The sequence below is a fragment of the Saccopteryx leptura genome, chromosome 11, assembly GCF_036850995.1.
Source record: "Saccopteryx leptura isolate mSacLep1 chromosome 11, mSacLep1_pri_phased_curated, whole genome shotgun sequence".
Lineage (NCBI taxonomy): Eukaryota > Metazoa > Chordata > Mammalia > Chiroptera > Emballonuridae > Saccopteryx > Saccopteryx leptura.
In genome coordinates this window covers 55,764,172-55,789,613 of record NC_089513.1, presented here as the reverse complement: position 1 = coordinate 55,789,613, position 25,442 = coordinate 55,764,172, and the positions used below count along the sequence as shown (strand labels likewise).

Sequence of the window (25,442 nt, the reverse complement as noted above, 5' to 3'; positions counted from 1 at the left end):
AAAAGTTGCTGAAGACCCTTCTGAATGTATCCCTCCTGCATCTCCTGTCCCGTTCTGGACGGGACTGTGTTGATCTAGTAAGCAAAACTACAACTGTTCATTGGGTTAGAGGTGTTGAATATTTAGGCCTGTCCCGCTGACTATTTTTAAGGTGCTCAACACAGTGAGAAAGGTTTTGAAACATATACCTTTATACTGCATTAGCTACAAAACTGTTGTCTTCTCTTAACTGCTAAATGACAAGTACGCTAGTAATTTTTCATTCGTAAGAGAATGTACACATGTTGGTTTTGATGTCACTAATGCCTAATTCCAGGAGTCTGGGCAACCACAAAATAAAACTCTTTTTTTTTTTTTTTTTACAGAGACAGAGAGAGAGTCAGAGAGAGGGATAGACAGGGACAGACAGACAGGAACGGGAGAGATGAGAAGCATCAATCATTAGTTTTTCCTTGCGACACCTTAGTTGTTCATTGATTGCTTTCTCACATGTGCCTTGACTGTGGGCCTTCAGCAGACGGAGTAACCCCTTGCTCGAGCCAGTGACCTTGGGTCCAAGCTGGTGAGATTTTTGCTCAAGCCAGATGAGCCCGCACTCAAGCTGGTGACCTCGGGGTCTCGAACCAGGGTCCTCCACATCCCAGTCCAAAGCTCTATCCACTGCACCACCACCTGGTCAGGCAAAAACTCTTCATAAGATTTAGAAGATCTATACCTGGCACACAGAAGGTGCTCAATAAATGTCAAATGGGGGACTGAATGAATTAAGCCTCATGCTTGCAGTATGAATCATAAATAAGTCTATTTAAAAAGACAGTGTTACTGCCATCACAGGTGATGGCTAATGCAAATGGAAAGTGCAAAAGAAATATTACTTGAGTTTGAATTTATCTGGGTAAGATAACCATCATTAAAACCAGTAGTAAATACCTCCCAAAAAAGAACGAGTAGTTTTTTTTTTTTTTACTGGTTTTGGAGGCTTATTCTACTGCTCTATCATTTTAATTCCTAATAAATCAAAGAAAATAATGGACGTCAGTTTAGAGGAAAGGCAGCCATAGACCTCAGCTACATATGTGCCCTTCACAAATGAGGTCCAAAACAACAGCACACTGGCTCTGAGAGCCACAGGAAGCAGGCTGGTTCATGAGGTATCTTCTGAGTCACACAGTTTCAGAGAGAAGGCCACAGTCAGAAGCTTCACTTACTTCATGTCTCATAAACAGCATACTTAATTTGAAGGTAGAAGATTACAGGCAAGGCCTGAAAAGGAGGCTATTTAGCTGTATTCCCCATAAAGCAGTGGTCCCCAACCTTTTTTGGGCCACGGACCGGTTTAATGTCAGAAAATATTTTCACGGACCGGCCTTTAGGGTGGGACAAATAAATGCACAAAATAAAATTATGCGACCGGTGTAAAAACTGTGGTATTTTTAAACATAATTGTCAAACTTATGAGACAAGCGTCAAGAGTGAGTCTTAGACGGATGTAACAGAGGGAATCTGGTCATTTTTAAAAAATAAAACATCGTTCAGACTTAAATATAAATAAAACGGAAATAATGTAAGTTATTTATTCTTTCTCTGCGGACCGGTACCAAATGGCCCACGGACCGGTACCGGTCTGTGGCCTGGGGGTTGGGGACCACTGCCATAAAGTACTCATTCTACGATCATGAGGAAAAAACCCTTATGTATTAATGACTGTCAAGACTGGTGCTCTCTTACACGTAATGGGCTCAGGCTTGCTGAAGGCTCCAGGTTACCTGCCAGGTTGACTCCTAACTCTACACAGTGCTGTAGGCCAGTCCTGTAAAGGTTTTAAAGAGGAGGGCTTTTGTAAGAAAGACACTACTCCTTAAGTACTTCTTCTGGGAAGAACACTTTAGAAGTTCAGGATAAGAAAGAATCCGCAAAAAGCAGAACTTCAATCGGTAAAAGAAATATACTGGAAAGAAACTTGAAAGCAAGGGCAGGGGAACTGTTAATAATAAGCTGATAGCTTGTAAGCCCGGAATGGAGGGCTGAGAATATGTAGAGGAGTCCAGCCGAGAAGGAAGTGAAATTACGCTCCATTTCTTTACCTTAGAAATGTCAGTCTGTAACTTTTCTGAGTCTCAGTTGCAATACTTCCCAAAACAATAAACTCACAGAACAACCTAAACATTTATGAATTTTTTTAACATGAGTTAAGCTTTACTTTTTCCCTTAAATATCAAGGTATAATTTCTTAGTTTCATACATACAAAACAATTGCTGGACTAGAAATTTTATGGAAGGCAGTTGTGCACTTATTATTCACCTTTAATTGTGCTTTGACTACATGCCACAGAACTATGACATCAGTGACCCTTTGGAAACCAGAATTTGAGTCCTGCCCTTGCAATTATGTTAGAGATCTTGACAATGGTTTGCTTTTGTTGCAAAAGTTTGTCTTCTGGGGTTTTCTGACCACTCACCTGCGTTCTGGAGTAACCTACTGGACTCTTTTTCTGTATGAGTTTATACAGATAGCCATACACCTGTAGAGACAGTATGAATGGACAAGCTGCTTTCTCTTGAAATAAAGAAGCACACAGTTCAACTCCATGACTCTCTCTAAAACATTTGATGTTTTAAAAACTTCCCTAAATTTTTCAGTGTGTTGGACCTGAGGTGTGCCACGGTTTTATAGAAACGCTTTGCTATGGAACAAGAATTTAAAAGGAATGCACTCAGTTTTGCTCCAGTTGTATGTCTACGAAAAGTTACTTGAGCAGCGTCACCCCAAACAGCTCTGAGAGGTTTTGATTCATGACACTGGCAGACAGGCTCGTGTATTGCTTAATTGTGTGTGCAAACTAGATTCTAGAGGGTGAAAAATAAACATCTCTCACCTTCACATCACAATACCTTTTTAGCTTAATTTGGATTACTGAATGTATCTTTATGAATTTTTGTTTGAAATCCTGTTTGATGTCATTGCTATTGCAAGTCCAGCAAATTTCATTTCTATAGAACATTAGGCTAGAAAGGAACATCCCAACAGACACATACACAATGGAAGCATGCAGTGGGGTTGTGCTTGATGCATGGATGTACATGTGCACAGAGAAGGGGCCAAGCACAGCACTTCATATAACACGGGCACAGGTCCGGACCGAGAGCCTGGGACACTGTCGACAAGCCGGAAGCGAAGGAGGAAATGTAGAGGGGACACAAAGCTGAGAAAATGAGCAGGAAATGGGCAAGATGGACTCATCTATACTTGAACATCTGACCTGTCAGCTGGTCGTCGCCTGCGGCAGGGGCGATGCGAATGTAAGGTGTTGTAAGCTGAGTCACGATTATCGCAGCTATGGCAAAGGAAGATTCCCAGGTCAGCATGCATGAGGGAAGAAAAAGCCAGACTGAGGCTAGGCTAGCAAGGAGAATCTCGATCAGTATATTACATTGTCTCAACTTTGTTCCAACAACAACAAAAATAAGGAAAAAAAGAAAACGGCAAGGTGTTGAATTTTCTGAATTCTGTTCCTTTAAAATCAAGCTTTAGCCAGGCAGTTAAGATTTCTAACTAGGACACAGTTGTAAACTTTGGTTGAAATTCTGGGTAGATCAACTGAAGAAAAATGTGAAAACAAACACATTAGTTCTAAATAAGGTTCTAGACGGAACAATGTTTCTAACTGCTATAGAGTATGTTGTATAAAGATTCATTGCAAATTCTGATTATCTAAACTTTAGGTTATTTAAAATTCTGTTGCTTAAGTCATAAGCATATTTTCTCTTCTTGCTAAAATCACCTTTGTGAAGAAACGGTCTTCTTTCACTAAAAAGTTTTTAGGTAGAGAAACCTCACTGATAACTCTCATGTAGAGCATTTATTTCTATTTCGGAACCTCATTTTGTCGCGTTCAGGGAATGAAAAAAAAAATGCACCTCAGAGCACTGGTGAGAAAAGCAGAAACTAATCACTGCCTTTGCTATAGTTGTCATGGTTATCAGGTGACCAAAGAAATCATTTAGATTCTTGAAGTTGGACCAGGTGGGCCTCTGGTTTGCCTGTAGAGCTCAGCTGTTGTGTTTAAATGGTTAACATTTATGACACACAGATACTAAAAAAGAAAAAAGAAAAAACCAGAAAATTAAAACATCAGTTCTAACATGATACAGCTGGAAAATGATGCAAAGGAAAAATACTGAAAAATTCAGAACAAGCTTACATGAAAGATGACTAATTTACACGGAACAGCCTGAGCGCTATTAGAAATGCGGCAGCGAGCAAGGAAAATAGATCCTCTGCCATCTGCAGACGATTAAACCCCAAACTGCTGCTGCATAATATTTGGAAATATCCCTCTTCACCATTCCAACAGAGCTGCTCCTTGTAACTAGACAACTGCATCAACTGGGTTTAAAAGTGGTATAATCGTCTTTCACACATTATTGATGAAAACTTTCTAGTCTTGCTAAGTGAGATGAATAAACTAACAGTTTGGTCAGAGAACAGAGAGCTCCCAGGCTATTACAAAGATAATTTTCTTGATATGACATAGTATGTAATTTTGTATACGGACATAATAAGTTTTGAACGGTAAAATGTTACTTCTCAGGCTCGTTACAAAGTTGATACCACTATCAAGATTATGCATATAATATTTGCTTAGTTACCGGCTGCCACTGTTTAACTAAATTTAACTAACGTTCCTGTGTGGTTTATCATTACTTACGGGAAAATACATCTACCCTACTTCTGAGAAAAATTATAGTGTCTTATACAAAAGCAGAGCGACCATACAGTACTGAAAAGAGTAAACAATATGAACCAAACGACTTGAGAATGTCCACGTTGGGCAGCCATGTATTCCCAACTAAAAAGGCTAACTGTAGCCTGAACCTCAAAACTCCCATGAAAAAAAAAATACATTATGGATATCAGGAAGGATATTTATATGATCTCTACATTTTGAGTTATAACGTGTTCGATTGTGGTTATTATTTTTAGTTACAAGGAAATAATTGACTATGTTACAAATTACTTAAAAACAGTGGGCAGCTAGCCCCACCGCCAGTGCTGCAAACCACGTTTGACTGGACAGCAGCCAAGCCTGCTTCCTGCCTCGGGGCCTGTGGCTTCTCTTGCACTGCAGGCGCTGAACTGAATAGTTGGGAAACAGATCATCTGGCTCACAAAGCCTGAAAGTCATATACCATGTGACTTTTACATTAAAAAAAATTGCTGTCTTCTATCTTAAACTATCAGTCAGTAGGAATGCATTAAAGAGAAAACAGCTAAATTTGATAAAGTCGGAAATTCCAATCCTATGCCTTGAAGATACTTCCGGGCGGATAGACTTAGGGCAGGGGTTGGGAACCTATGGCTCACGAACCAGATGTGGCTCTTTTGATGGCTGCATCTGGCTCACAGACAAATCTTTAATAAAAAAAATAATAACATTAAAAATATAAAACATTGTCATGTATTACAATTCATTCATTTCCTAACTGCTCATGTTCATGGTTGTGGATGGCTGGAGCCAATCACAGCTGTCCTCCGGGACAACACCAAATTTTTATTGGCTAATGCGTAAGGTACACGGGTCGTTGTATGGCTGTCATGGAATTACATTTTAAAATATGTGGTGTTCATGGCTCTCTCAGCCAAAAAGGTTCCTGCCCCTGACTTAGGGTCTCCCCAGGGAAAAGGTACGCATGGAAGTGTTAGAAGTGCATCCAGTGGGTCGGACTTCCAGAGTGCCATTTCAGTTGCATGTAGTGGATCTTCTGGAATTTGATGAACTGGCATTTGCTCAACTGTATTTTACATGACTGTATTTTTCTTTTAAAAATGAGTTAGGGTCAAATCAATTTGAACAATAAATATACAGGACTGAACAAAGTTAAACAGCTTTTTTTTTTCCTTAGAACTTTCCAGGGGCTCTAATATACCCATGACATACATTATGAAGACTATTTTATTTCAGATCAAGAAAGGAAAATGTTGTCTCTATAAAATGCTGAATGACAAAGCTATATCATATTTATGTTTCTACTTCTGAATCTATAGCTCAGTGATAGCAGATTAGCATATATGAATGGTCTTACTATATAATTTTTTTTCTCTTGCATTGAATATGAATAATTAAAAGAATCGTAATTAGCTTTACATCTCCACCAACATTCTTTTCGGTTCTTTTGTCAGAGTACTTGCAATCTGTAGCACTGTGGCCTAGAAAAGATGGCATTTCTATGAACAAAATGGTGAAACAGAAAAACAATCTAAAGAAACTTCTTAAAGAGCATGGTGATTAAAAAAAGAAACATTCCAATTTCTGCAAATAGAAATTGTATCAGAACAATGAAAATCCTTCCAAGTTTCCTGAAGGTCTTCCAGCAAAGCATATACACATTCTAGTGCAAATGTTAAGTTAAATAAAATACTAAACTTGAAAACAGTGAAGGAATTTTTCACAGAAAATTCACCTTAAAATATGACATTAGAAAAATGATTTGTTTTTTGTTTAAGGTTTATGGTCTGATTACTGTAATACTGTGGACAGAGCTCAGCACAGGTTCTAACGTAGTTCTTGTTTTGATTTCTAGCTGCCAAATCTTTGCACAGAAAGGAACAAATTAATATATATGACCCCTCCCCCTTATACTAAAAAGAAACAAAAATCCTCAAAACCTTTATGAACTAAAAATTCTCCAAATTTTAAAAATGATATATTTATGTATCTGTACTTGAAAGTCTCAAAGACTATTCTGTGCCTAACATATTAGGTACCCAAATAAGTTTTAAAATAAATGTATAATAAGAAAACTCCCAAATGGCCATATTGTCAAGAAGAAACACAGCTGGTACCATGTTATAGAAAATATTGTTGTATTGAAGATTAATGAAAAGTACACATTTTAAGCTGTTTATCAATTAGAATAACTATATATCACTTAATATAAGAAAACTAATTTACTAACAAGATGTATTTTGACATTTAAGTTATCCTGTCAATTTAGAATTGATTACTAGCGAAGTTTTCCAAAACTAACAGAAAAAGCATTTCAACCCTACCAGTTACCTAAAGGCAGACATAAGGTATGCAAGAGTTAAAGAAAACATATTAATTACTAAGACACTGTTGGACTGAATGGTCTTGAAAAGAATCCAACTATAAAAATATGAATTTAATTAAAATCAAAATAAAAAATAGAATCTAAAAATAACTAAAAGCCACTATTTACTGTGCAGATAAAAAAGAATCTTATAATTGGAAGAGTAACGTCCAAACATCATGTATATTCTGTCATTGTGTGGTATCTTTATCTTTTAATTTAAGAGTTAAAATACTATCATGAGTTCACCTACAGTGAACAATATAAATATAGTCACAAATATCTATGAGGAATCTATATGTACAACTTAAAGGAGGATATATAAAAATATGAATCTCCCACACATATGAAGATATGCAATAACACACCTTAGGTTATTTTCCTGTGTTTATTTTTTATAAGGCTTTATATTTGAGATGATTAGTGTCAAAATATACCCTTAAAATATGATTAAAATAAGCAAAACATTAAATTACTAAATAGTATGAATATATCTTTAAGAGACATACCCGTACTTAAAATTACAAATTACTTTCTTGTGAAAAAGTGTCCACCTCCATACTTTTTATATAAAGACACTTGTTTCATGAGAACATTGAAATCTTTATAAATTAATAACATTGCTTAGGAAAATGGTTTAGTATCTGAAAATTCAATTCAGCTACCACACTGCCAGCGACATGTGGCAAAAAAAGTCAGGATGTTTGAACTCTTTTAGATGTCAAACACCTTTACTATATGGTACCAATAAAGTTATTAGACCTATTTCTCTGTTAGGACTGGCTAGTCAAGATGGAAATGCTGCCCACACAACAAAAAACAGAATTTTTAGTATAATAAGGAAAAATGATGTGATTATAAAGGTGGTGAAACATTAAACCAGTGCTTTTCAACCTGATGTTGTATGAAGATTATATACCCAATAATTATTGACTCTATAGTCTTCATACAACATCAGAATGCTTAACTCTTCCGGGGACCGGCACGAGATTTCTGGCGGACTGGCTGGTCTATGGGCCAGCTGTTAAGAACCACTGTATTAAACTGCTGTAGAGGGGGGTTGCTATTCCTGTATTTATAGAAATTAATAAAATAATTTATGTTTGGTACTATTTTATTTTATTAATTTCCTCTTGTATTATGATTTTATGAATAGAAATGACAATGTTATGTAATGAACATTAAAATTACTTTTGCTCTTATCCCTAAAGAGCTTATTTGAGTCTAGTTCATTGCTGTGTAAATGTTTGCAAATGATTCAGAAAACATTAGCTGGAAATATTAAGTCAATTGTGTTATCTGACTGCCTAATCATCCTCTGGTGAATTGTAAAACAATTTATACTATTGATTAAACCTAGCTGATGGAAGAAAATGACTCAAATCACTATCTCATTCAATCTATTGTGAAAACAGCAAACGTCAGATTTCCATATTTCCTAGCATGTTATTTATACAATTATTTAAGTATGTAAGTGAGTGTGATGACAGCTATTTCGTTGTTTTCAGAGTAAACCAGGCACTGACTGAACTCTAATAAAGAGGAGGACAGATACTTATACAATGCAGTGCTGTAATCGGGGAGAGGCTCTGCCAGGTAAAAGCGACGAACACAGGGAAATGCTGGGGTTAAGAGTCCGAATGCCTGGGACCAAGCCTAGCCCCACTGACTATTGGCTGAGTGACCTTGGTCAACTTGTTTCTTAAAATATGCATTTTCTCTATCTTGAAATAGCAATATCTGTCTCCTTTCACACAGTAATGTTAAAGAAATAAATGAGAATATGTTTATGAAAGTGATTTCAGCCGTGAGGTTAAACATAAGGCGTTATAAATTAGGCACTCTGGAATCGGATTTAATTTTTGAGACCTCAACAATGTACAGGATTCAATAAAGAAATTTGAGCATGGGCGATGACCTGGAGGTCTAAGAACATCAATACCTCATTCAAGGGCCTCGTAATACTGTAATAATCAATAGTTAATAGTGTATTACAATTTATAAACCCATCAATATCTTTAATTTCACTTGTTATTAATTTATTCCTAAAATTAAAGGCACTAGTTAGGTAAAATATATGAAGAATTGAGTGTTTTCAAATCAATATTGGGAATAAAACTATCGCCTATGAGGACAGAAAAAATACAACTGAAGTGAGTATCTCATGAAATGCCTGGCACATAACCTAAAACCAAGAAATTTTTATCAAGTGAACTGAATAGAAAGGTCATGTATTTTCATAAATAAGAATTAAATAGAGAGTTTTGAAAATGTGGATAGTCATTCATGATATATTCAAACTGTGTTGCTTGACAGTTAAACAACACAAACAATAAGATATTTTTATCAAGTCATCAAGCGACTACTATCTAGGACCTAATTAAAGCTAGTGCCATGCCTTCTTGACATCATAGCTAAATTTAACCACACTGAACTTGCTCGTTATACACATAGTTACTCTAATATCTGAAGAATTGTATTTAACTACATTTAACTATGAGTGTTAATTTAGAATGCCTCATTTTAATGCCGCCTTCTACATTTCTCAAAACTTTTTTTCGTATACTTCCACCTGTGACAGTTAAAATTACACTATAAGGCTGACAAGATGGCATGACAGCTCAAACACACACACACACTGTGCTTTCTTGTTTGGGGCTCGCTGTGTGGTAGGCTTATGGTGGTCTTCCCTAGTCATTTCTACAGCTCATGCTTGATCACATTTTCTTAGGACCTGCACCAGGCCTGGGAAACAGAAGTTCTGTAGTAACATCATCCTGGTTACTATTCAAGAGACACACATCTTCAGCAAAAATGCCCTTGTAGACTCTACAAAACTACTAGAACTAGGTAATTCCTTTAGAACGGCAGGCAGTATTTACTACTTTGCATATGAAAATACACTAGATATAGCAGTACTACACGTATTACTGCAGTTTAAAAAATGTATTGAGATCATATAAAATTTTATTTTGAAAGAATTTTTAAAAAGATAATCTTTGAAAACTGCTTGGAACATATAGCAGTATGACTTATTTTACAATGTATTTCAATATGAATGCTCATGTTAACCACCATTAGGTCCTAACACATGGGTACATGCACACAACATGCTCACTTATTTCAATGAAGTTAATATTTCAAGGAGTTTTGAAATACCATCTAAAATCTTAAAGGACATAAATTAGGAGAGCATCCCACAATTTCAACCTACCTTTTGTGGCCACTCGAACACAGTCTATTTTGGTTTCCTGTGTCAAATAAAAGGGGGAAAATCACTATTCATGTTGTATTTGAAACAAAAGTATCTGCAGTTCTATTTAAGTACTAATGAGGAAAGATCTCATTGTTCCCAATGTGGCAGCAACCATTTGATGATTACTCCTTGGACCAAGCTCAGATCCACCTGGCTCCAGAGGTGGTGCTGGGCCTCTCTGGAGAAGAGAAGGAGTGAGCTAAACACAAATGTCTCTACCTGGTGGCCCCTGGCCACCTCCTCCTGACTGTTACTTGGTCCCTGTGCAAACACTACTCCCTTTTCACAAGCTAAAGTCCAGTCAGTGGTTCACCCAGAGCCATGCTGTGAGGAGGTAAACCACTGTCCTCTCTGTAAAGCCTTCTTCTTAAGGAGACTTGACTATCTTGTCAATCAGAGTCCTGAGTTGTTCTGAACAGGAAAGGGAGGAGAATCAGAAATGATTTGATAGTTTTTATGTTGTTAGCATCTCATCTTTCTAAAGCTGCTTTCTCTTTCGAAAAAAGAAAAAAAAAAGATACCTAATTTAGTCAATTATAGGAAGCATAAACTCTTGTGGAACCAAAGAAATGGAACCAAATATGCTGAAAAGAGATGTTGTGAATCTCACATTATTTTAAATGAGCTAACTGTATGCGCTGTCGCGATACTATTTTCTGGTAAAATAGTAGGCTAAGCGGAATTACTCACCAACTTTTGGTAACAAGTAAAAACTGAAAATAAAAACCATCAAATTACCAACCATCATTGATAATATATATCCTTTCTACCAAAGCAAATATGAATATATTCATTTCTTTCCATAGATTTCCCTAGGTGAAAATAATTTTAAAAAGAGAAGAAAACCTACATTTGTTTCAAGTAAGAACACACAAAAGTATCACTATTATTTACTACTTTCTTATTTAATCTACGTTCGCATTAATACCCCTAAATGGCCGAAGTAAACAGCCATCTGTAAAACTTACCCCATTGGCTCTACTAGCAGCTTGGAAATAAATCCTGTAGCTTTTATGGGGGAGGAGGGGAGTGTTCCAGTAGCCGTTGTACGTCTTGTTATCGCCAATGGTAAAAGGCTGAGCAGCCTGCAGGCTGTTGGCTGGGAACTCGGCAGCGAAGTAGTACTGTGAGTTCAGTAGGGATGCATTCTGGAAGTGAATTGGCACTGGGTAGCACTTTAGGATTTCTGTTGTCTTTTTAGTTCTTCGAGGACGTTCCTCCTCAACAACTATTTGGTAGACACTAGAAAAAAAGAGAATTATCAGTGACATTTTGTACTAATAGAGATGATGCCCTTTGCCTCCAATTGTGTGGACCCACAGGATATCCAGAATGAAGAATCCAGTGGATATAGTCGATAATAAATGCTTAGTACATAATGGAGACTCACGCAACACTTGCTCAACGAGAGAGGAAAAATGCTGATCTTTCACAGAATGCTCTAACCCCCCAAAATACGATTTATTGCAGGAAACAAAATTCATGTACGGTAATTACAAAAGCTTTATGTAACAATCTCTCCTGTTTATGTGAGCAGGACATGGAAATTGTATTTTTCTCATATGTAATCAAAGATAGATTTGTAGACCATTAATTCAGTTTACCTAATAAACAAAACTATATTAATTATAAGTTTATTTTAAAAAGGCAGTGTAGCCTGACCAGGTGGTGGCGCAGTGGATAGAGCGTTGGACTTGGATGCAGAAGACCCAGGTTCGAAACCCCGAGGTCGCCAGCTTGAGCGCGGGCTCATCTAGTTTAAGCAAAAATTGACCAGCTTGGACCCAAGGTTGCTGGCTCCAGCAGGGGGTTGCTCGGTCTGCTGAAGGCCCATGGTCAAGGCACATGTGAGAAAGCAATCAATGAACAACTAAGAAGTCGCAATGTGCAACGAAAAACTAATGATTGATGCTTTCTCATCTCTCCGTTCCTATCTGTCCCTGTCTGTCCCTCACTCTGACTCTCTGTCTCTGTAAAAAAAAATAAAAGGCAGTGTATTTTCTTCAGTGCCATTTGCATGAATATGTGTGAAGTTTTTTAATTGATTTTAATTTATTGTGTTTACATATTCTAGTGTTGCCCCGAATGCATCCCCCCTCCCCCATATTCCCCTCAACATCTTCCTTGCCCTCCTCCCCAAAGCCCCCTCCCCCCTCCCTTCAGGTTTATCCCATCCTATCGTCCCCTTTCCCTCTGGTCCCTTTGATCCCTCCTCTGTCTCAATTCCGTTCCTCAGTTCACATTGTTCATTGGATTCTTCAAATGAGTGAGATCACAAAATATAATGTGTAATGACTTATGTTAACTAAGGTTTCAGTTTGATATTTTCTTATATTCCTTTGCCCCTCGCAATACTCAGTGAAAGGAAATGGCACAAGAAAAGCAGGGAAAAAGAATTAGAATTTCAAAAGCCAAGGACCTGGAGTTACAAGCAGTTTCTAAGAGTAAATCATGAACAGGCTACTTGAATTATATATGAAGATGGAAACGATTTTCCTTCGAAGATGCCCGCAAGGATAGCTGTCCCCGCGGAGGGCTGGGCCTCTCACCTTTCCCTCCTTGTCCTGCCAATGTCTTTAAACTTTGAAGTAATCTGAGGAGAAGGGAAGAAACCTTGAAGGGACAGACTTATTAAATTATATACACTTACTAGAACGATGAACATGTGTGAAGTTTGTTGAAAAAAAAAGTTTGTAATATTGAGAAAAACTAAACCTTAATAATAGCTTTCAAAAATCGAATCCACATTAGACTGAAAATCCTTCTGGCAAGAAAATGTATCTTTTTCTTGCCATATCAAAACAGCACTGTTTCTTTACCGAACAATGCCGTAATCCTACAGTTGCTCGATATTGGGCACTCGTTAATGCCCATCATGCCCGCCAGCCGGGGGAAGGCCTGGAGAAGTCTATCCTTGGGCTCTCAATGTGTGAACTCTGAATTTGCACTCAATGAAATCACCTGTTTCTGGGAATGCACCCACTTAGCACATTAGCATAATGCAATGCAGCTGCCATTCAGTTTGTAATTCTGTCTAAACAGAAATCAATTGTTGCAGAAGACTGAAATGATTGCTCAGTACACAGGTAGGCCAGCAGGTTTACATGGAATGAGAGTGACATCTCAGCCGGGATGTGAACTTAAAAAAACAAAGAGCTTTTACTACCTAACACCAGAGACTTTGGTCACATAAGATGCTCTACCCACTCTGGTACAATTCTCACTGCATGATGGATCCTACATGAAAGGAACGTTGTAATGACAGTGGCCGAGGCCAGGCAGGTCCACACTGGATTCGGGCAGATGGTACAGAAACTGCGGAGCCGGACAGCATTGGGCCATTCCCATTTAATAGAGTCTCACAACAGCAGACGAGCAAAGGAACAGCAAAATGGCCCCTCACAGTGGTGGCAGGCAATCTGCAATCCGCCATCCGCCCTGAGGGCAAGCACCCACAGCCTTACATAGTCTATAGACACGTGGTGCTGCGACATCCTCGTGCACTAATCAGGCAAAGTACAAGCGAGCAAGCCTAACAAACTGTTTTCCCAACAAACTTGATAACGGTAAATTGGACTTTGATGTCTTACCCCCTTCTCACTGACTTCTTACAGCTACAATCAGATGTGACTACTTTAAAATATATCTGCAAATTCTTTAAAGTTTCTCTCATCAAGAATGGGTGGCCCTGGCCGGTTGGCTCGGTGGTAGAGTATCGACCCAGCATGTGGATGTCTCAGGTTCAATTCCCAGACAGGGCACACAGGAGAAGTGACCACCTGCTGCTTCACCCCTCCTCCTCTTGCTTCTCTGTCCCTCACCCCCAACCCCGGCAGCCACGGCTCAATTGGCTCAAGCAACTTGGCCTTGGGCGCTGATGCTTCCATGGCCTCTGCCCCAGGTGCTGTCCCCAGATAGGAACAGCATTGTCCCCTGGAGGGCTTGCTGGGTGGATCCTGGTTGGGGAGCATGTGGGAGTCTTGTCGCTCTGCATCCCCTTCTCTCACTAAAAAATAAAATAAAAAATAAAATAAAATAAAATAAAATGGGGTTGGCCAACCCTAATGACTACATACAGTGCAGAGAATGTAACAGAGGGACAATGTAAATCTCAAGACTTTGGTCAGAGAAGGCCATGCACCTTCAGCCTGATTCCCCAGGGAAGCTAGCTGGGAATGGAAGCCAGCCTCTGTGTAAGTGGTCCAGTGACCCTGAATCTGCCATGCTATGAGGCCACATGCAGGCACTCTGACTGGAAGTCCTGGATATCTCTCAGCCAATAGCCATCATCAGCAACAGCCATGTACATGCACCATTTTGGAAGGCCACACAGCTGAGCCTTCAGATGATGTCAGCCCATTAGAGACTCCAAACAGGAACTCCCCAGCCAAGATTTTGCTGTCCCACAAAATGATGGCAAAATAGAAAGGGTGTTTTAAGCTACTAGTTGGATATGCAGCAAATATTAACAAGAGTATCAAGGTCAAAGCAAAAGCCCATAACACCACCACAGATGACAGCTGACCAATAAAGAAGTTTAATCTAGTGTGGGGCAGCTGTGTTAGGCTTGCTCGCAGGGTTACCAGCTGCAAGCGCTTTGCCTGGTTGGTGCTTGGGTGTGGAGCAGTGCCACATATGTGTGGCCCATATAAAGCTATGGGTAATGAATAACGTTAACTAAGGTTTCAGTTTGATATTTTCTTATATTCCTTTGCCCCTCGCAATACTCAGTGAAAGGAAATGGCACAAGAAAAGCAGGGAAAAAGAATTAGAATTTCAAAAGCCAAGGACCTGGAGTTACAAGCAGTTTCTAAGAGTAAATCATGAACAGGCTACTTGAATTATATATGAAGATGGAAATGATTTTCCTTCGAAGATGCCCGCAAGGATAGCTGTCCCCGCGGAGGGCTGGGCCTCTCACCTTTCCCTCCTTGTCCTGCCAATGTCTTTAAACTTTGAAGTAATCTGAGGAGAAGGGAAGAAACCTTGAAGGGACAGACTTATTAAGTTATATACACTTACTAGAATGATGAACATGTGTGAAGTTTGTTGAAAAAAAAAAGTTTGTAATATTGAGAAAAACAAAACCTTGATAATAGCTTTTAAAAACTGAATCCACATTAGAATGAAAATCTCTTGAGCTCAAGAGAGATTGGGGATGGCGGGTTCTCTCCCAGCCACTGTGAGGGGCCATGTTTGCTGTTGGCCTGAGAGGCGGTTTCCCCACCTGTGTGCTTGTCCGCCTTGGTGAGACTTGATTAAATGGAATGGCCCACCCCTTTCCGGCTCCGCAATTTTTCTACCATCAGCCCGAATCCAACGTGAACCTGCCTGGCCTCAGCCACTGGCATTACATCCAGTATGCCAATAAATATGAACAGCATTGAGAAAGTGGCTTTTCTCTTGAAATGCTTTTAATAGAGGTGGGAGACAGTGACATGTGCATCAATCCAGGCTCTGATCCTAATTCTGCCAACTGAAGTTATAAACTATATAATTTCTTTAGGTCTTATTTATTTTCCTCTGAAGCGAGAAAATTAAGATAAATCTCTAATATGCATTTTATATTTTTTATGCATAATTTTTATTCAGCATAGAACTACTATTACAAAAGGTATACATCACAGAAATAAATTACTTTGCAAGGGAATTCTCCATTAAATTATATATATATACATATATATATATTTTTTTTTGTGTGTGTATTTTTCTGAAGTGAGAAGTGGGGGAAGGCAGAGAGACAGACCTCTGCATGTGGATCCACCCGGCATGCCCGCTAGAGGGCGATGCTCTGTCCATCTGGGCCGTTGCTTCATTGTGGTTGGAGCCATTCTAGCACCTGAGACAGAAGCCATGGAGCCATCCTCAAGGTATGGGCCAACTTTGCTCCAATGGAGCCTTGGCTGCAGGAGGTGAAGAGAGAGACAGAGAGGAAGGAGGAGGGGAGGGGTGGAGAAGCAGATGGGTGCTTCTCCTGTGTGCCCTGGCTGGGGATTGAACCCTGGACTTCTATACACTGGGCAGATATTCTACCACTGAGCCAAGTGGCCAGGGTCTAAATAATATATTTTTTTAACATTGGCTTCTTCCTTTCAGTCAGCTTTTCCAATTTGTTTGCTATATGATATGATTTTCAAAATTTCACTTTGGCCCTGGCCGGTTGGCTCAGTGGTAGAGCATCGGCCTGGCGTGCGGGGGACCCGGGTTCGATTCCCGGCCAGGGCACATAGGAGAAGCGCCCATTTGCTTCTCCACCCCCCCCCTTCCTCTCTGTCTCTCTCTTCCCCTCCCGCAGCCAAGGCTCCATTGGAGCAAAGATGGCCCGGGCGCTGGGGATGGCTCCTTGGCCTCTGCCCCAGGCGCTAGAGTGGCTCTGGTCGCAGCAGAGCGATGCCCCGGAGGGGCAGAGCATCGCCCCCTGGTGGGCATGCCGGGTGGATCCCGGTGGGGCGCATGCGGGAGTCTGTCTGTCTCTCCCCGTTTCCAGCTTCAGAAAAAAAAAATACAAAAAAAAAATTCACTTTAAAAACTTCTGGGAAACCCATATACTAGACAAAGTAGAAATATGAAGAAGATACATGGGAAAAATTTGTAGGAATTATTCTATTCAGGAAGTGCTAGTCCAGCTGCCTTGCACATGCAGGTTTTATTTTCCCATTTTATTGATGAGAAAGCTGAGGTTCAGAGGTAAAGTGCTCAGTCCATCTGGGCCACAAAGCTAATTAAGTAGAAGATGTCATCTCCTGACCATCAGCAAGACAGTACTTGCATCACCTGTTAAAAACTCCTGGTATGACACTCATGTAAACTGTCTGCATCACAGTCATCTTCACCTGCTTATGCAAACACAGCCAACGAACCACCAGTTCCCATCTACTTTCCTGTAATAAATTTATTTTGAATATTGTGTAGAAATTCTTTCTCATTTATCACATCAAGAGAGCTAGAGATGATAATTATACCTTTGACCTCAATTCTTTCTCACATTTGTATTCCTATCATTAATGATTTCCAGGAAAGACAGTCCTGGATCCTGCAGTGACAGCAGCACGTGGCTGGTGTCCTCTTCACCTCCTGATCCGCCCCAGAGACCTCCTGATGATGGCACAGAGGACAGTGGTCACTCACTTCTCTACCTGGAGGAAGTGTCATCCTGATGCTAACTCTGCTGGTGAAAGAGTAGCACAGCCACTTCTGCACTTTCCAAATGCCCAAATTTTGAATTCTCCTACCACAGGCGTCTTTTTCCTCTATTCTTTTATCCTGGCCTTGACCCGAGCATGTTAATGATATGCTGTTCCCCCCAGCACACCGACATCTTTCCTCACTCTCAGCAGATGACCCCGTCTCATGAGAAGACTGAGACCCTCTCATGAACTCTCTCTCAGGGGCTTACAACCATTCTCCCATTTTGATGTACTCTTGCTCTGCTCCAAACTCACAAAAACAAGCTTTCCATAAAGACCTGGAGTTATTTGTGTCCTTTCACCAATATTTTATTTTATTGATTGATTTTAGAGAGAGCAGGGAAAGGAGAAAGAGAAACATTAACCTGTTGTTCCATCTGTTAATGCATTCATTGGCTGATTGCTTTATGTGCCCGGACCAGGCATCAAACTCGCAACCTCCGTGTTTTGAGACAATGCTCTAACCAACTGAGCTACCTCGTCAGGGCTTTTTATCAATATTTTAAAGCCTTGGAAGTTCCTGGAGGAGAAGGGCTCTGATTTAGTCATTTTTGTATTTTATGACACTTAAAATGAAGTGGACGTAAAATACATACTTTTGAAAGCATAGTATCCAGAAGTAATTTCTATTCTCTATATATTATATGTAGTGGAACGAGGAAATAAGCTAGTATTCACAAATATGCTTTGCTTTTCTAAAATTAAATCTAAGTTTATTTTACATTCATTTCCTGAATATCAAGGAGCTAAAAGAGGAGGAAATTATCATGAAAATGGTTTCGTGTCCCTGGCTGGATAGCACAGTTGGTTAGAGTGTCAACCCACTAAGCCAGAGGATTCGATGGCTTTAGGCGACCCTTGTGTTTTGGTCGTTCGACCCCTGCCGAGGTCGCGACCCACAGGTTGAGAACCGCTGCACTAAGCCAAGGTTGTGGGTTTGAGCTCAGTCAGGGCACATACAAGAATCAACCAACGATTAATGAAATTATATACACATAACAGCATTATAGAGAACAGGACGGCAAATCCTGGAGGGAAGGGGGAAGACATTGGGGGCAGGGGGCATGGGGGTGGCCGAGGGGGAATAAGGGGGTCGGGGGAGATATATTCGGTGGGATACTTGAATCTATGTAAACACAAATTAAAATCATAAATACATAATAAAAATATAATCAACCAGTGAATGCACAATGTGAAACAACAAACTGATGTTTCTCTCTCTCTCTCCTTTAATCAATAAAAACACTATTTTTTAAAAAAGGAAAAAGTTGTTGTCCTTTCTTGGTAAAAGGCTGCTGGCATGATTGACGATCATCCTGATAACCCACAGTTAAATCATGGGTCTTGAGCGTCAGGAGCTGCGTCTCTGCTTTCTGTCCTCTTCTCTCATTGGCACCTCTCACTTTCCCCAGCCTCTCTAAAATGTGTGTGGTGCTGTGTGTCTGTTCACTAATTTATTAACTAAATATTTTTGAGCCCCTGCTATTGCCAGGTACTGCCTCACTTTAAATAGACCAATATGATATTTGACAGTCCCTAATGAAAGACAATTTTGTTTTGAATTTAAATAGCATCTGGCTATGCATGAAAAAATTAATTTTTCTGAGCAACAATTTTATGAGGATGAGATGAAAACTGAGAATTAAATGATCTCGTAATTGTCCTGCATTTTAACCAGCTGGGATATTATTCTATGTCTTTTATTCCAGCTGTATTACTTTTTAAACGGGTACCATCGACTCATCTTCAGATATATTGAAGGGAGAACTAAGTTGACTAGACTAATTTCAAACTCAAAATGTCTTTCCATCCTTGCTCCACAAGACAAATTAGATTTGCAAGTATCCAGACCTCAAATCTATTTGCTCTTTAATAATTTAAGCACTGAAAGGTCAAGCAGCTCTTTTCGACTCCCCTTTATCAAAGTTCAAGTGCTAATGAAAAATAGCTAAATCCCCTCTGCTGACCAGTCGCCACACATCACTGTCTCCCTGATGCGAATTAACACATTATTGGCACCTGGGTCAACGATACATTGCCAGAATTTTATGACTGATATGTTTTTCACTTGCAAAAATAACAGCATCATTTCACCAACAAATTTCATAAAATCTTTCACCCACAACTGTGAGCTCAAAAACAGCTTTGAAAACCTCACTGTTTGAATGGTTTTTCTTAAAGATAGTTTAAAAAAATAATCCTCAAGCATAGAAAACGAAGCAGAAGTTTCTAGCTTAGTGAGCTGAATTAAAATTCTACTATCCTTTTAATGTATTACTTATTCGCACTTTGTTTATTAATGTCACGCTGTCCCTGGCCTTGTTCCATCACGATTCTGGAATTGAAAGTAACATAAAATCTTCCTATGCCTTTTACAATATGAAGGCACAATCCATAGTAAAATGAATCTGCCAAAAATGTGACATCACTATATCATAACTTTCTTATGGAAAAAAATTTAATTTAAAGTTTAAGCTATGCTTTTCTACAACAAAACTCTAAGACTTCCAGATTTCTTATTCTTCCTTTCTAAGGAAGAATAAGAAATCTGCATTTATATAGAATAGCACATGAAGTATCACCTAGAAAAGAACATCTGAACATCTTTCATGTACTTTGTTAAACTTGCAAGTCCAAATGTGATAAAATGTTTTTGGTCTTTTCAAACTTTGAAGACTTTGAGAGAAAGCCTGCTGCAAATTGGAAGCGGACTTTAAAATTTTTTGTCCCAATTCATTTCCAGATTAAACCCTTAGTTGTATGCCCATTTTTCTTAGCCATTTATTCTACTTCTCATCAGCATAACTACTGGCAGGTTATCCAGCCAGCTGACAGAGCGGGGAGGGGAGTGAGAGAGAAAAGTTCTGATCCATTTCATGACGGCTTTGCTAATCTTTGAAAGTGGGCACCTCTGGTTATTTCAAAAACTTAGAATATTGTTCATCATTTCATAAAACCTAATAACCTTTAGCTTGGTTTGCAATTTTTGGTAAAACCATCTATCTTAAATGTATAAAAAAAAGAGGTCAGCGTTAATGTCTTCCTTAAGATTAATATTTGAGGTTGAGGAGAAATGAAAATTATAAACTGTATGCAAAGCATGTAAAATAAATATGTAATTAAGGTTTACGGCCATGTACCACTATTTTCTTCTTGTTCCCTATTCAGTCATACCCTTTTCCCTAACTTGTAAACATTTACTGAAATGACACCCTATTACTACAAAGAACCTGGCACAACTAAACTAATTTTTTAAAGTTTTTCCACCAGTTTATAATTAGAAAAAAAAAAGATTAGTGCAATATGTTTGTCATCATGATGAGGATTCTGCAGTCCTTTGCGTGACACTGTGTGGAGTAGCTGACCTAATGTAGGACTGGTCACTGGGTCATAAATGAGGTCTGATAACTAGTTTCACACAGACAATGGGCACTGCCCAGCACACACAGCATAAACACATCTGCGGAACTGAATATTCTATGTTAGCCATTTTAATTTCTCTTTGTCCCGCTTTGTTCTAGGTAAGATTGGCCATAAATTGTTGTGGATATTTTCAGGGCACCACAAATATATTTTATGTTCTCTCAGCCATAATTCACCACAAGGAGACTGCTGAGCATTTGAAAGTCACCACTGTTCTGTGCATGTGTGCATATGTGTGTGTGTGTGTGTGTGTGTGTGTGTGTGTGTGTGAGCGTGTATGCACGTGTGAAGCAGGCCTGAGCATGCAGGCCAATATCCTGCTGCTCTGCTAGTTAGTGATAAAATCTGATATAATAAAATATTAATTACAGCTGAAAGGTTGGGTGAGAAATATGAACTCAATTACAGTTTCATATTGTGCACAAAGGGCAGGAAGAAACAACCCGTTAGTTATGGAGGTTGGGGATAATAAAAGAGCAACCAGGACATCAGGCCCAGGCTGAGAAACTCTGTAAAAGGCCACCTAGTATTAATCTTCACAACAGGCACCAGATTTCCAGTAAATTAGTCTTAGACAGAACATCTTTAAGACTGATTTCTCCTTTTTTTTTTTTAACAAGCAAAGACATTTTTCTTTGCATATTTTATTTCACTCAGGTTTATCATAATTTACTCATCACAATTTCATAACAAACATGACTATAAAAATGATAATTCCAGGTCACAGCTACTATTGTTAAAGCATTTTCTCTTAAATAGCTCCAGTGATTTGAATAAAAAGAGAAACGGAATATTATCAAAGCCACATTAAATATCTTAATTATCATCTATTTGTGTTATATTTAATTCAGAATCTTTCAGTTCCTCGAAGTGGTGATACTGCAGGCCAGGTGAGCTGAAAAGCCAATGCCACCCTCAAAGAGACAGGTGCACTGTGCTGAGCACCGTGGAGAGAACGCTGAACTGGGAGCCCCGTTCCACGAAATCATCGACTGACCACTAAGGTCCTTTTCAGGCCTAACATTTTATAACTCCTGGTATAAGATCAGGCAAGTTGTAAGATCAAGAAATAAAAATTATTTCATTCTTGTTTCCTCCGTCATCGCATTCCATTTATCAGTTTCAAGCCCTGTGCCAGGCACAGCGGAAGAATAGAAAGATGAATTAGGCACAGACTGTCCTTGTCCTTGAGAAGCCCTGCCTCAGAATGTTAGAAATAGGTGACTTAGACAAAGAACTACTGTGAGAAAGCTCTCAGAAGGGACTGTGCAAAGTGTAACGGACCAGGGGAGGTGTGTCAGCGTCTACATCAGAATATCCGGTAGCTTCTGCTTCATTGAGGACGTCTGTCCTGAACTTAGTGCCCAAACGTTCCTACTGCCAGTAACCCCCGAAGGCTGCTCCTGCACTGCCTACCCCCACCAACTGTCTCCCAAACGAAAGATGTCTTTCGATTCCCAATGCAGCCTCCATTCATTGCAACCACTTACTTATGCGAACAAAACCGCACCCAAGTTCCAACACGTTTTTCCCATCAGACTCACTACACAGCTGAGCTTCCAAGTTCGTGGCTGTGGCCCCAGCTCAGACACCTGGCAGGAATACCCAAACTCCCCCGAGTGACTCTAGAAGGAACTCTAGAGTGGCAGGGTTTTCCTCACCATTCCCACACTGCCCAGCTGCTGGCAGCACTACCCTGTAGGACAGGACAACCAGAGTGAGTTGTGCTGACTCCCACGCCACCGTGCCTGAAGTGAGGAGCCAGAACGGAGCGCGGCTGCTCTTGGATGGGCGGGGAGAGAAGCCGGCAGACACTCCAAGTCCCGCTCTCAGTTCCTCGCCACCTCCCGGCATCCCTGTCGGGCAAACTGAAAACTATTCTTTCTACCTCCTGTAATCACTCCTCCATATACAGATCCATAACTTTGCAATGTTAGCATTTCATTTGATATCCATTTTAATCATTAGTGTCAAGTCAAAATATTGCAGAAGTGTTTTGTTTTTTGGGAGTGGTGATGGTGGTAGAGTGTGGCCATTTCCTGCCTCCCTAGTCCACAGGCAGCCTCACTGTTTGTGCAGAAGGCCTGCTGGTATCCTCCTGTCTTTTGGGGTCTCTGCTCCCTTTGACCTGGTATTCTGACCTTAAATGCAGAATCCTTCAGAGGACATTATGTTGAGGAAGAAAAAAAAATTTTTTTTTTGAAAAATCAAGGAAGAAAAGCTATGCACTATATTTTCATGCACAAAAGCAAGTTTGAAATGAAGTTTGAGGGAAAGTTAAATTAAGTTTCATTGTGTAAAAGTTCAAATACATCTACTCTATTATTATTATCTTCCCCTGCCATTTTTAAAGCTTCTTTTGAAGGGGCTTCAAGAACAAACTTAGTTTCTAAAATGAATTTTCAAAGAGATGACTGACATTATCATCCTAGAAGCAACATTAATAAAAATGATCTTTGTTTCTTCGCAGTAAAGGAATCCAGAGTATTATCTTTTAATACAATACAATTCACCTAAAATCAGGTGGGGGAAGGGCAGTAGTGGTGGTAATAAGGAATTCAGCACAGTTTGTTAATACAAATTGTAGCAGTTGAGCTACATTGTAGCAATTCAGCTACAATAAGCAATAATAATAAAAAAAAACCAAGTCAATGTAGTAATATAAAACTAAAGTTGCACCACCAAATGACATTTTGGTCTTTGTGATTATCCCAATGAGAAGAGGAAGATTTTTAAGTTGGAAGTCAGATATTTAGAATTCCTTTCCTTAAACAATTCTATCCGTGGATAGAACTTTCCAAAAGGTTCAAAAACTGTTACAAAAGAACGTTTAGTCCAAAATATTTAAGATAGTCTTACAGTTTGCATTTCTTCAATAAATAAAAGCAAACAATTAAAAAGCTACTAGTAAACATTTAAAAAAACTGGCATTGTTTTTCTTGACTCCTTAGGGACTATTAAAAATGATGAAACAACAAATAAATACATATCAACAGAAAAGACTTTAATTTGATTAAAACAATTCACTAAAACTACTCTGTTTAATCCTAGTTCAAGTACACAAAATTTTGCACCTAAACATTGAGTAGAATGTGATGGAGTTACCTACCAATAAAAAGAAAATCGTTATTTAAATATATTAATGAAGGCCCTGGCCATTTGGCTCAGTGGTAGAGTGTTGGCCCGGCGTGTGGATGTCCCGGGTTCAATTTCTGACCAGGGCACACAGGAGAAGTGACCATCTGCTTCTCTACCCCTCCTCCTCTTGCTTCTCTCTCTCTTCTCCTCCCCTCCTGTAGCCAAGGCTCAATGGAGCAAATTGGCCCTGGGAGCTGAGGATGGCTCTATCACCTCCACCTCAGGTGCTAAACAAAATGGCTTCCATTCTGTAAAGCCAGTAGGCATGGCCACCATCATACCCGCCTGGCTCTTGCAGGTTTGCATTTAATTCGGACAGATCATAAAGAAACTACAGAGCCCAAAACTGGTGGTTCATTTTCCTTTATTCTAGACTTGCACTCGGCAAGCGAGTAAAAACACACAGAGAGAAACACTTCCTTTTCCATTCAATTGGAGGAGGGGAGGGGCGAAGAGTATAAAGAGGGACAAATATACGGTGATGAAAAATGATTTGACTTTGGGTGATGGTTATACAATATCAACAGTTCAAACGTTATAGAAATGTTTACCTGAAACGTGTGTACTCTTATTGATCAATGTCACCCTGTTAAATTTAATTTTCTAAATAAAATTTTTATAAAAGGGAAGAAATTCCAAATTAGTCAGTATGGCAAGCACACAAGCTTATCCAAGTATTACTAAGCTATTTGTAGTTCTTTAAACATAGAAAGTTATTTCATATTTCTGTGTCTTAGATTCTTTTCTTCTTTCTGCCTAAAAAACTGTTCTCATCATCCTAAAATTATTGATTTAAAATCATTTAAAAAATCGGGTCCCAAAGCCACTGACTCGTCCGAGTTTTCCTAGAATCAAAGGCTTCCACCTCACCATTTCCCCAAACTTTTTACACAGGGGGCCAGTTCACTATCCCTCAGACCATTGGAGGGCTCCCACATACAGTGCTCCTCTCACTGACCACCAATGAGAGTTGCCCCTTCTGGAAGTACGGCGGGAGCTGGATAAATGGCCTTAGGGGGCCAAATTGCGGCCCGCGGGCCGTAGTTTGGGGACGCCTGCATGCGTTCCTCCTCTCTATAAGCTCCTCCTCCTCTAGCTCCTCCCTTTAAAACTTTTTTTTGTGGGACAACCCCCTCCTCCAGCACACATTAGTATAACCAAGCCCCTTCCCAAGCTAGAAGGGCAATTAGTTGTTATCACATGAGAAGCATCACCATGTGAGAGCAGCGGCCATCTTTAACAGAGTGAGCATAAATTAACTTATCTGCCCAACACAATCCAACAGAGCAAGGGCCCAAAATGGGCAGAACATTGCCCTCTAGGGGGCTTGCCAGGTGGATCCCTGT

The 25,442-nt window shown here is 39.5% G+C and overlaps 1 protein-coding gene across 4 annotated transcripts in view; it reads right to left on the bottom strand.

Annotated features, from left to right (window-relative positions):
• Nucleotides 1-25,442, bottom strand: part of PTPRM (protein tyrosine phosphatase receptor type M) — an 893,280-nt gene that overhangs the window by 291,171 nt on the left and 576,667 nt on the right. For 3 of the 4 annotated variants that reach the window (XM_066353181.1, XM_066353183.1, XM_066353180.1), the window contains exons 12-14: nucleotides 11,317-11,590; nucleotides 10,307-10,343; nucleotides 3,261-3,335 (exon numbers count right to left, since the gene is read on the bottom strand). In XM_066353181.1, coding sequence (XP_066209278.1) covers nucleotides 3,261-3,335; nucleotides 10,307-10,343; nucleotides 11,317-11,590 — 386 coding nt within the window. The remainder of the gene's footprint in view (nucleotides 1-3,260; nucleotides 3,336-10,306; nucleotides 10,344-11,316; nucleotides 11,591-25,442) is intronic. The other variant, XM_066353182.1, reaches the window with a different exon arrangement.